This window comes from Cyrtonyx montezumae, unplaced genomic scaffold (assembly GCF_038088225.1).
Source record: "Cyrtonyx montezumae isolate F1298 unplaced genomic scaffold, pur_monq_1.0 scaffold_16, whole genome shotgun sequence".
NCBI classification, from domain to species: Eukaryota; Metazoa; Chordata; class Aves; order Galliformes; family Odontophoridae; genus Cyrtonyx; species Cyrtonyx montezumae.
Window position 1 is genome coordinate 5,306,529 of NW_027071892.1, and position 12,391 is coordinate 5,318,919.

The window sequence follows — 12,391 nt, forward strand, 5'->3', positions numbered from 1 at the left end:
ATGAGGGAACAGCCCTTGGCATCTCCCCCATTTACAGCTTCCCACGCTACAGCGCTGCCACACTCAGCCCCACTGTGACAGCTTTATGGCAGCGAGACCTTGGCGGCCGCCCATAGTTCCTGAAGTGTGCCGCTGCGTGGCACGGCAGCGTGGGCGTGGGGCACACGGGTGCCACCACAGGTGAGGAACCCAGGGCCCACCTGGCCCTGCTGGCATAGCCCCGGGCAGCCCGGCTTGGCCAGGCTGCGGGGGCACAGTGCTGCGGGGTGCAGGCAGCACGCTGCCCCACCAGTCCTGCAGGCACGGCCGCCAGCTGGGCTGGAAGCAGTGTGCCTCATCCCTGTCCTTGTCCCTGTCTCTCCCCGTGCCCGGGGGATGCCTGGTGGCTGGAGAGGGGACATGGAGCACCGAACTCCTCTTCCTTCCCCGTGATATGGGTGTGGAGGAGAAAACTCCAGAGGCAACTTTCAGGAGAACAAAGGGACAATATATTACTTTCGGGTTGACATTTTTGTGGTTGTGCCGGCTGGGGGAAGGGAGCACGTGCGGTGCCGGGATTTTACACGGATCGACTTTGAGGAAACATAGGCAAACAAAGGCTGCCCGGCCCCGCAGCCCTGCCCCACAGCACGTCTCCGTGGCAGGGACAGCGTGGGGCAGCCAGGTGACGTGGGGGGCAGCCCCGGGTGGTACGGCGCAGTGCTGGCCCGTGTGTGTTGGCACAGCCTGGACAAACAACGCCGAGTGGCTGCGGCGGGCACGGGATCACCGTCATCACACTGTGCTGCCACCACCACCAGGGACTGGGACAAGGGCGGCTGGGACAAGGGCGGCTGGGACAAGGGCGGCTCCGCTGCTGGGACATCCCGGGGTGGTGAACGTTGTCCTGCAGTGCTCGGTGCAGTGCTGCTGTCACCTCGGCTGCGTGACAGCCCCGCGAGGACACCCACAGCCCCTGTCCCTTGTGCGTGGTGGCAGCGTGCACCAAAGCACGCTGATCCCTGGCTGGGGCGGGTCACAGGGGAAGGGGTAGCATGGGGTGCTGGGGGCACTGGGACACATGGGGCTGGGGTTCCCAGCGGCCCTGGTGCAATGGGGACTGACTCCTGGGATATGGGTCAGCTAGGGCACGCTGGACAGGGGTTGCTGGGATGCCCAGCCCTGGTGCTAGTGCTGCCGGGGCCTGGAGGCGCTCGGGGCGCGTGGATGCTGGGGATAGGGGGGAGATGCCTGTACCCACACCCGTACCCACTCCCGGGGGTACCAGGGGGTCCCTGGGGTGCCCCCACGCCGGGCCCCAGGTGCGAAGGGGGCGGGGCCTACCTGGCAGCCCCGCCCCCACCCCTCGTCCCCTGGTCCTCACAGCCAATAGGGAGGCGGCAGGAGAGCCGGCCACGGCCCCCCGCACCAGGCCACGCCCCCTCATCCTAAAAGCCGCCCCCCCGGGTCCGGCGCCGCCAGAGAGGGGAGCGCCCGCCCGCCGCCATGGAGTGAGCGCCCGGCACGGCCCCGCCCGGCCCCGGTGAGTGCCGCGACCCCGAGCCGGGAGGGTCGGGCAGCCCGTGCTCGGCTGTCCCTGCTGGGTCACGGGATGACCCCGTCTTGGCTAGGGACAGAGCCCCGGCGGCGAACCGGCGCCGTGCGGGGACGAGGACGCTGGCGGCTGGTCCCTGGTGCGGTGGCCTCGTGGGTCCGTGCCACGGACCGTCCTTGCCGCCTGTCCGGCCGGGACCCAGTGCCGCCTCATCATGGGGAGAGGTGAGGTGCGGCTGGGAGGACTCGTGCTGTCCCCAGGTGTCACTGCGGGTGGCTGGGTGACCGTGACCCGTCCTGCCAGCAGCCGGGCTCCAGCATACGTATGGGACGCGGCGCGGTCCGTCCGCCCGTGCCCATCCCGGAGCGGCGGCGGGGCTGCTCGGGGGACAGCGGGCGGGGAGCGGCTGGCACCGATGTCCCGTGGGGAAGCGTGCCAGCAGGGCGCTGAGCCGCCGGCCGCTGGGATGCCCCGCCGGCTTCCTGCTGCGCCTGCCGGGCTGACACCGGAGCTGCCGCCCCGCCGGCCGTGACGGGGCGAGCATCCCTCGCTCCTCCGTGCGGCCGCCGCCAGCACCCGGCCATCCCAGCGGGCGACGGCACCGAGCAGAATCGCGTCCCCATCCTTGAGCGATCACGTCCCATCCCGGTGGCGGCGGCCCGGCCTGACCGCGGCCCGGCTGCTGCCCACACGGCGCTGGGCCGTGCCGCCGTGACGAACGACACTAATTACTATTTTTCCTCGCACCACGCCAAGCCCGGGTGGCCCGGCCGGGTCGCGCTGACGCAACGCTGCCTGCCCGGCTGGCTCTGCCGCCCGACGGGACGCGGCGGGAGGAAGCGCTCGGGGACAGCACGGCCGCAGTCAGGCCGCAGGAATCCGCGCGTGGCAGTGGGGCGGCACCGCTGGCTCCGGGCGAAGCGGCTCTGCTGGTTTTTCCCCTTCCCGGCACCTGAGAGCGTGGCCGGGTCACGGGGGCAGGAGCGGGCCGAGGGGCTGGCGCGGGGGGAGGCGATAAGCAGGCCCGCATTCCTCCCCGGCTGCTGCGGAAACTTTAATTAAATAGGGAGGGAGCGCAGGAGGAGGTGGGAGCTGCGGCGGAGGGCGAGTGGAAGGGAAAAGGCGGATTAAGGGCTGATCGTGGGGAGGGGGCACGTGCTGACACAGGGGTGTCAGGGAAGGCCCCGCATTCCTCTGCGCGGGGCCCCGAGCGGCGGTGGGGACGGAGCCGTGTGTGTGCCGGTGCCCACCGGGCTGGCTGCGTGCCGGCAACAACGGCGGCTTTGTTCCGCACGGGGAGCCAGGCGGACGCGGGGCCTCACTCACCGGGGTGTGGGGACAGGAGGGGACGTCCTGGCTGTGCTTGGTACCCCCGGGTCAGGGATCCTCTGTGACACGGGGTGGGATGAGAGCTTGTGGGACAGTGCAGTCCCCTCCAGCTTGTGGGGCCCAGTCCTGGGGCTCAGGGCACCCTGGACTCGCCGGCCTCTGAGCCAGGTGGGCACAGACCCACACACAGACCTGCAGGCACTGCTCACACAGTGGCAGGGCCAGCACGACCTTCTTGTGGCTGTGAGGAGCTCCGTCTGCCCCTCCTGCCCACGTGTCACCCTGCAGAACAGGGCAGGGGACGCCCCACTGTCACGGCACTGCCACCCACCCCACGCTGTGCCTGGCTGGCATCGGGCTCTCCCTCGAGCGCAAAAAGGGGTGACCTGCTGTGTCCCCACGTACAGCAGGAGACACCCAGCTGTCCTTCCCAGGGAGTGGGAACAGCATTCCCCCCCCCAGGCTGGCAGGGAGAGGCTGTACGAGAGGGGGAGGCTGAGCCTGGATCCTCCTGCAGCCGGAAAATATGAATAATTCGGCAAGTATCTGCGGTGCAGGCTGGGGGAGCCCAGCCAAGGAGCAGCGGGCCGCTGGCAGGGCGAGATGGCCAAGCACCTCTGGGAGAAGCACTTCCCCCTAGCGCGGCCGTGCTGCCCCTGCCCAGCTGCCAGGCTCCAGGCTCCAAGCTGGGCTCGCCTCTTGGCCCCACGTGCCCGTCCGGGGGCTGCGCAGCGTGCTGCCGTGTGCCAGAGGAGCACAGCGGTGCTGGCAGAGCGGTGGCAGAGGTGTGGAGCCGCAGGTGGAGCGCGTGGTGCCTGACCGGCAAGGCGGGATGCTCGGCCGCGGTCACGACCCAGCCCAACCTGCCCGGGGCCGGTGAGCGGAGCCTGGCAGCTGGGGAGGAAATGCCAGCGTAATTAAAGGGCTGAGAGGCTCAGAGTCAGCAGCTGGTTGCAGCACGGACACGTCAGCGAAACCCGACCCTGGCATTGCAAAACCTGGTCCCATCCCGGGGCCGTGCCCCGCCGGCACCACGCTGCCCACCCGGCAGGCGCAGCCCCGCACCGTGCTGCCCTTGAGCCCAGCCCGGTCTGTGGCCATCCCCACGTGCCTGCTGTCCCTGCACAGCCGCCCCATGTCCCAGCTGCGGGTTGGTGCCGTCACCTCTGTCCACCAGCTCAGTGCTTAATGCCACCAGTTCCCCCAAACCTCTTTGTGAGGCTGCGTGATGCTCCTTTGGCACGGCCCGGTCACCACGCGTGGCTGTGTCCTGCTGGCTATTCTACCCCAGGGTCACCCGTGCACGGGCGTGGGCAGGGGGCTCAGTGACCGTGACCGCATGGCCGCAGAGCAGCTCCTCCCAGTGCTGGTGTCCCTGGGCCAAGTGACTCAGGCGGCTGTGGTGACCCTGCCCAGCGGCACGGGTGCACCCCACCCTTGGGCGCACCCCGGGACCACAGCCTCCGCCTTAACCCCGTCCTGCTGCAGTGAGCGCAGTCATGTGGGGGCACTGGGGGTGCGGTGCTGCCCCCTGGCACAGCCGTTGCTTGGCACAGCCCGGCCACGGCCCCCCCCCCGTGGCGGAGGGGCAGCGGGGGCAGCCAGCAGCACGCGCTGCTGTGTTACCCGGTAGCCCCCGGCACACAGCGGGGCCCCAGCGAGTCGCAGGGTTTTATTTGCCTGCAGCTATTAACGACTTTCATTGGCCCAGCAGGAGGGGAGGAGGTGACAGGCGCAGTGGGAAGGGGCTGCCAGGGCCGTGCGCCCCACAGAGCCCTCGCTGTCACCCCACGTGCCCTGCTGTGGGGTGATGAAGGAGGCAGGGCCCTGGCCTTCCTGCAGCCCTGCGTCTCACCCCTCGCCTGCGCTAATTAGGGCTCGTCATTAGAAGGGCTGAAAGACAGGGCTGAGAGATAAGCCGTGTCCTGAGCAAGGACATCAGCCAGGATTTCTGTCCCGGGGACATGGGCACAGAGGGTTTTTTTCCAGCCCTGCTCACACCAGGAGCATCCTCTCCTTGGACTCCTCTGCCCCGGGTCAGTCAGTGCCAGACGGATGAGGATTGAAGCCCAAGGACTCTGCAACCCAGCGAGGCTGGTGCTGTGCCAGAATCCTGGGATGCCAACAGAAGAAGCTTTTTGGGATGCAAAGTTGCCACGTGCAGCCAGGGATTTGGGAGACAGGAGCACTGGAGATCTGCCGAGGGCTGAGCCCACAGCGGGGTCACAGCTTGGCACAGAGCCTTTGGAGCAGGACAGGGCTGGGCAGGGGCTCCCCATGGCCCATCAGCAGTGCTGCTGTCCCCAAGCTGTCAAACCCTGCTCTGCTTCCCTGCAGCCACGTCCCTGAGCCCCAGGCCACCCTGCAGGGGCAGTGGCTCCTTTGTCCTCACACCAGCAGTATTTCATTGGCCCAGGTCACCTCATGACATTGCCACCTCCGGGTGCCACTGCCCTTGAGTGCCACCGCCACCACCAGCCCCTCTGCTTCCCTGGCATGGGGGAAACCTCCAGCTCTGGTTGCTGGAAACAACATCACCTCAGAGCACCAACCAACTCCCCAGAACGCTGCCCTGGGTTTCAGCCTGGTGCTGGGGGGGCACAGACCCACCCCACGAGGGTCACTTCGCAGCTCTTACGGGGCAAAGCAATGGCAGGGGCAGAATGCCACGGTGTGGGGTCCCGGGGGGCTCAGGCAGTTGGCTGCTGCACGGACAGCACAAGGAAAGGGTTAAGTCGTGCTCGCAGTGCGGGAAGCAGGGCTGGCTCCCACCCCCTTCTCTGGCGGAGGCCGAGCCGGGTGCGTCTGCTGGGATGGAGGCGGCGCGTCCCACATGTTTGGTTTGCACCCTGCCGAGAGCAGCCGGGAAAGGAGGGGCCCTTTCCCTGCCGCCCGCCGTGGGGGCCGTGTGGCCCCACGAGCCAGGACACTGCGTGTGGAGGAGCTGGGGGTGCGTGGCCCTAAATGGGGGGGATGTGGGGAGGGGGACAGCAGAGTGCTTAGCAGCCCGCGCACTGCTACGTGCCTCGGGCAGAGCAGCAGCAGGGGCCTTCAGGATCTGCCGTGCTCCCTTTGGGGCCGGGGTGTCCCGGGCAGTGGTGGCAGGGCTGAGCACGGCTGTCCCTGTCCCACCAGGAGCCAGGTTTGGGGCTGCTGTGCCAGCCTGGCCTGGGAGCAGTGTGCAGCCATCCCGTCCCTGAGTGCTGCCCTAAATGCTGTGTGCTTTGGGTGTGAAGCCATGCGTGCCTGGCTGACAGTATCCTCATGCAAACCTCTCTCTCCCACAGAGCTGACACCATGAACCAGCTGGTCCTCTGCACGCTGCTGCTGCTGCTCCCTGGGCAGCTGGCATGGGCATGTCCCACGGGCTGCCAGTGCCAGGACCCCACGACCATCCTGTGTGCGGCCAGGCGGGGCCACACTGTGCCACGAGGGCTGCCCCCCAGCACCCTCTCCCTGTATGTCTTTGAGAACGGTATCACGATGCTCAGTGAGGACAGCTTCGCAGGGCTGCCTGCCCTGCAGCTCTTGGACCTCTCGCAAAACAAGATCACTAGCGTCCAGAAAAACATCTTCCAGCCCCTAACGGAGCTCGTCAACTTGGACCTGTCCTCCAACCAGCTGCAGGAGATCACCAACGAGACCTTCCACGGGCTGCGGCTGCTGGAGCGGCTCTACCTGCAGAAGAACAGGATCCAGCACATCCACGCCACCGCGTTCGACACGCTGGAGAATCTCCTGGAGCTGAAGCTGCAGAACAACCAGCTCTGGGTCGTGCCCCCGCTTGACCTGCCCAACCTCCTGCTGCTAGACATCAGCTGGAACAAGATCCCCACCATCGCACCGGGTGCCCTCCGTGCCGTCAACATCGAGTCCCTGAAGATCGCGGGGCTGGGCCTGACGAGCTTGGACGAGGAGCTCTTCCAGCCCCAGAACAACCTGCACGAGCTGGATGTCTCTGACAACCTGCTGGAGCGCGTGCCGGCGCTGCTGCGGCGCCTGGGCAGCCTCACCAAGCTCAGCCTGGCGGGCAACGCGCACATCTCCCAGCTGCCGCCCGAGGACTTCCGCGGCCTTCACAACCTGCAGGAGTTGGACATCAGCAACCTCAACATCAACACCATCCCTCGGGACTTCTCCAGGTTCTTCCCGAGGCTCCGCGCCGTGACAGCCGCCGGCAACCCCTTCAACTGCATCTGCCAGATGAGCTGGCTCGTGCAGTGGGTGAACGCCAGCGGCGCGCTCCTCCGACGGCCCGAGGAGACACGCTGCCACTTCCCCCCAAAAAACTCGGGGAAGCTCCTCCACCACCTGCAATACGCCGACTTCGGCTGCCCCACCACCACCACCACCGCCGCTGCCACCACCTCTGCCCCGCGCACCACTGCACCGCGGCCGCCCGCGCCCGTTCCCACCGTCAGCCGCCCACCGCCGGAGCCCGGGACCACCGCCACCACCCTGCAGCCCCGCGCTGTCCCCTTCAGCTCCACGCCGCTGCCCTTCAGCCTCACCGCAGCTGCCAGCAGCCCCCTGCCGCAGCTGTGCCCCCCACGCACGTGCCTGAACGGTGGCACCTGCCAGCTGGGAGCCCACGGTCACCTGTGGTGCCTGTGCCCACCGGGCTTCGCCGGGGCATTCTGTGAGGAGGAAGAGGAAGAGGAGCAGGAGGAGGCGGTAAGGGGCACAACGCCGTCCCCGGCCACGCCAGCAGCAGCTCCGGGCCGGAGGATCAGCATCACGCAGGTGAGCAGCACGTCGCTGCGGGTGGACCTGCAGAACTACTTCCAGTCCAGTGCCCAGCTCAAGGGCTTCCGGCTGAGCTACCGCAACCTGTCCGGGCCGGAGAAGCGCCCCGTGATGCTCCGCTTGCCGGCTTCTCTCGCCGAGTACACGGTGCGGGCGCTGAAACCCAACTGCACCTACCGCGTGTGCGTGGGGCCGCTGGGGGACAAGGGCTCCAGGGAGGAGTTGTGCGTGGAGGCGCACACGTTGCCGGCGAGCCACCAGCAGCACTCCCCTGTCACCCAGAGCAAGGACAACAACCTGGCCCTGATGATCGTCCCCGCGCTGGCTGCCGTGCTGCTGCTGGTGGTGGCAGTGACCGCAGTCACCTATTACCGCCGGCACCGCCGGGCCAAGGCGCACGCGGGCAGCGGGGTGGAGGCCGGCCCGCTGGAGCTGGAGGGCGTGAAGGCGTGCCTGGAGAACAGCGAGCGGGGTGGGCACGGCTGCCGGGGGCCTGAGAACGCCGTGCTGGCGGGCGGCCCCGAGTGCCAGGTGCCGCTGATGCAGGCGCACTACCCCAGCAACAACAATGGCGCGGCGCTGAAGCCCTCCTACTTCTGAGGCGGGAGCACCTGCAGGCCGAGGAACGGCGGCGAGCTCACTGAGCTGAGGCACAGCCCAAACCTGTAACGTGCAATCCCGAGGGGCGTACACACGCGTGGGGAGCAGTCACCCACTGTGGTGCTCGGCCCAGGCGCCTTGATTCCTGTGACTGGACGCAGGACGCGGGCAGCCAAGGCTTCGGTTTTTAATTGGGGTTTGGGTCGGCCTTGTTTTAGTGAGCGCCAGGAAGGAAGATGGAAGGAGGATGGCGGTGACCCGGCTGAGGGGCAGCAACGTGCTGGCACCTGGGGCCCCTCAGCGGAGCAGGGCCGCGGCCCCCGCTCCCTGGAGCTGATGAGAGCGGTGCAGCCTGGACGAGGAGCTGGGCCCCTCGGCACCGCCGGGCTGAAGGACGCGCCGCGCGGGCAACCAGAGCTTCACGGACTCAGAGAGAATATTTATACACGGTTATTTCCCATTTCTTCTGGGAAAACTTTTTCTAGTACAGGTTTTGTAAGGCAGACCAGAAGGATGTCATTTTGTAAGAAAAATAATAAAAGAATAACGACGACTGTGAGAAATCCTTCCGGGAGCTGGTGAGGCAGGGGCTGCAGGACCCCCCAGGGCAGCGCAGCTCTGCTTGCCCCACGGCCGCGCCCGTGTCCCCTCCGTGCTGGCAGTGGGTGGCTCAGAGCACAGAGGGCAGTTTCCCTCATTCTGAGGAGGTTTCGCCCCCACGAAACCGCCCCCCACTGCGAGTGCTAAGGAGGTGTCACCAAAACAGAGGCGGCGAGCTCCAAACGCGCCCTGGCCCTGCGCATCATCCCGCCTGACTTCATCGCGTCCCCTGCCAGACGGCTGCGGGGCGGCACACACAGCCCGGCCCAACCCGATAACCTCCTGACGTCACCTCCTCCTCCCCGCGCGGCCGAGGGGCTGCGGGGCTCTGCAGGCACCAAAGCTCTGGCCCTGATGTGCCCGGGGTGAGCGTGGCCGAGCGTGGCCCACAGCAATGGGCCGCAGCCCCCAGCCCCGACGCTGCCACCACAGAGGGCTGGTGTAGCCACGCTGGGCCCCCATTGCTGCATGTGAGCCCCCAGCCATGCTCGTGCACTAGCTGCAGGAGGGGCTCGGGGCCGGCACTAGGTTCCCGCTGCCAAGTGTTCTGTTCCAACCTCTGGTTTTAATCGTTTTCCAATCCTTTATCTTTCGGGCTGGAATTTTCCAGGTTGGGTCCCTGCCCATGGAGGTATGTTTTATTTGGAGAAAGTGAGCAAAGCCGGCTGAAATGCCGCCACGGCCGGCGGCCCAGGGGGCTGCAGAGCTGGGAGCCCGTCCTCAGGTGAGTGCTCTGCAGCCCCCGCCTCGCTGGGCCCCCTGGGTGCACCCCTAGGGCACGGCCCTGCCCCGGCCCCGTGTGCTCTGGATGCAATTAGGGGCGTGGGGCGGCGGCGGGGCCGCCTGCACCCCCCGGCTCCCAGGTGGGTTTCCGGCAGGGCTGGCTCCCATTAGGGCCGGCACGGCGGCAGTGGGGGCCCCTCTCTGGCGCGGGCGGACAGGCGCGAGGGCCACGCTCGCCCGCTCAAAGGGCCCATTGTGGTTCTCTCCCCACAGATTTTTCAAATTAACATCCCAAATTCCTCTGAAAATTGCTGCTGTGTAAATATTTTCACTGCGAGCTTTGTATATTTTCCAGCCCTGCGAGGAGGAGAGCAGAAAACTCCCCGGCGGAGCTCGAGCCCTGTGCCGGCGGGTGGCGGGTGCTCCGTGTGTCACCACCGTGTCCCAGCCAGGACCGGCCGTGCGGCCCCTTCCCTCTGCACCCCTTTCTTTTCCCTTCCCATTATTTCTATGGGCTCTAGGACCTCGCTGGGTTGGCAGCTTCCAGCAGCTTATGAGCACTGTGCTGGCGTATCGGTGCCACGTGGTCCCCATCCAGCCGTGCCACGGTGTTGGCTCAGTGGTGCAGGGATGCTGCTGGCACGTGGCACAGCAGTCACCTTGCCCTTCAGGGTTTCATTCCACAGCCCTCCTGCTGCCACCTCCCTGCTTCCCCAGCACTGAGCTGCTGTGCCGTGGTCCCCCGGGCACCACGCTGGGCACTGTGGCTGAGCACAGGCCCCAGCATGCAGGAACACGGCAGTGGGGACAAAACGTGCTGCACTGTGGCACGTTGACCCTCTGATACTTGGCACCCACCTCTGCACTTGCACAGCTCTGCGGGAGTTCAGCTGCACCCAAAGAGTGCCCCTGCAGCCCCCAAATTGCCCTCATAGCCCCAGAAATGCAGCCTCCAAACCCCCACGGTTCCCTGCACTAAGTGCAGGAGTCCCCCGGCTGCTGCCAGCTCCACTGCAGCCCCAGCAGATGAGCGCGGCACATTGTGCAGCGCTGCTAATTCCTCCGAGCTGAATCAGAGCACAGAAGGGATTGCAAAACCCCCTGACATGAAACCAAACTAAAATCCCTCTTGCCGTTCAAGCCCACAGGGCGGTCACCGAGTGCCCTGGGCACAGGGCACTAAGGCTGGCGCTCAGCAGGCAGTGGGACACGTCACCGTGTCCCCAGTACCTGGCAGCCCACGCTGGGTGCCCATGGCTGCAGCAGAGCCCCGGCAGGAAACACGGCCCGCAGCAGGGCTGCCAGGGTCCCCAGCCCCCTGCCCCGGGGTGAGGGACATCCACAGGGAGCCGGAGGGGGGGTGGTGTGCGTGTCAGCGTCCTGCAGCCCCCGCGCTCTGCGGTGAAGCTTTGGCTGCCAGGAGGAGCTTGTGGAAAGGCAGAAATATTGCCGGCTTCCTGGAAAGCCGACGAGGCCGGGGCCGGGGAGCGGCGGTCGCCCGCAGAGGCGGCTGTGGGCCAGCACGAGGCCGGGGTGGGGCCGTGGCCCATCTGGGAGCCATTTCGGCAGGGCCGGAGCTCGCCACGCTCCCGCCAGAGCAAGGCACATGGCTATTTTTACACGGCGTGATGAGCGGAGCGGGCTGCGGGGCACACGGCGTTAACCCCTCCAAGCGGCAGCGGGGAAACTTCTGTCCCTCCCTGAGCCACACGTGGGCACCAGGAGCAGGGAGAAAAGCACGGGGGTGAGGGTGGGGGTCGGGGATGCTCCTGTCCTGGAGGCGGGCATGGGGACAGCGATCCATCTTGCTCAGGGCTCCGCCACCGAGGCCCTGCCAATGGGGTGGGTGCTGTGGGAAAACCCCAGAACGTCCAGGGCTACCCAAAATCATAGGGCTGCTGAGTGCTGGGAAAAGCCAGCACACATGGCTTCACATCAGGACGGGGGGAGGTCCTGCCGGGGCTACCTGCATGGGGATTTGAGATGGAAATAACCCGACGTGGGCTGTGAGCCCCATCGCAGCGGGGAGCCTCGCGAGGCTGGCGGGGTGGGGATCGCATCCAAATCTGCATTAACAGTCCCATCACAGCCAATGAGTGGGGGAGTGACAGTGTGACAGCGGGGACGCGTGCCTTGGCACACACGAGAGCTGGAGCCCTGCAGCTGGGAGTGAGCAGTGAGCAAACCCTCTGCGGGCTCCGACTCCATCGACGGGTGCAGCAGACAGAGCCTGTCCAGGTCAATGTCCCCAGGGGGAACCACCCTTCACATCCTACAGCCAAACAGAGCTTGAGCTCTCCAAAACTGCTTTCCTTCCCTGCACGCACCGCCCAGCCCTGAGGACTTCACCCCACGTAGGGCCCCGTTGCTTGGCCTTCCCACAAACATCCACGACCCCGTGCCTTCATGGTACCTGTGCAGCACGACGGGAGTGTGGTGGCACTGTGGGGTGTGAGGATAGGCACCGTACAGGGACACCAAGCAGATGGGGCTTCTGGCGGATGCTCCTGTCTTCAGAACCTGGCTTCCAGCATCTGCGGGCTTTGGGGACCCTGTGCAGGCCTGGTGGTATGGCACAACAAGGCACCACTGTTCTCACTGCTGCTGTGAGGAGACGGCACCAGGCCGTGGGCTGCTGCATCAGCTCTGGCCGCTGACCCTGCGGCTGAGCCCGTAACCCAACCCCGCCGGTGCTGGTTACAATTTAGGGCAACAATAACCTATTGAGGCCCATTCCTGCTGCTCCTTGATCTAATTAAAGAGTGCCAGAGGGAAGACAAAACCCGATTCAAAGGGAGCAACAGGCGGCACTCTGGGGACGGCGACATGGAGTGGGGCTGGGGCCACCCGTGCCCCCCT

The 12,391-nt window shown here is 66.7% G+C and overlaps 2 protein-coding genes across 5 annotated transcripts in view; one reads left to right on the plus strand and one right to left on the minus strand.

Moving 5' to 3' along the window:
* The window catches only part of LOC136046094 (mitochondrial import inner membrane translocase subunit TIM16-like), a 36,187-nt gene that overhangs the window by 7,151 nt on the left and 16,645 nt on the right, over positions 1–12,391 (minus strand). The window lies entirely within an intron of this gene.
* Positions 1,473–8,756, plus strand: VASN (vasorin). 2 transcript variants are annotated; one of them, XM_065732431.1, is made up of 2 exons: positions 1,473–1,522; positions 6,151–8,756. In XM_065732431.1, exon 2 carries the CDS (start codon positions 6,161–6,163, stop codon positions 8,207–8,209), a length of 2,049 nt encoding a protein of 682 aa, XP_065588503.1. In that variant the 5' UTR covers positions 1,473–1,522; positions 6,151–6,160; the 3' UTR covers positions 8,210–8,756. The 2 variants fall into 2 exon arrangements, with proteins under 2 accessions (XP_065588503.1, XP_065588504.1); XM_065732432.1 differs by lacking the exon at positions 1,473–1,522 and adding an exon at positions 5,407–5,813.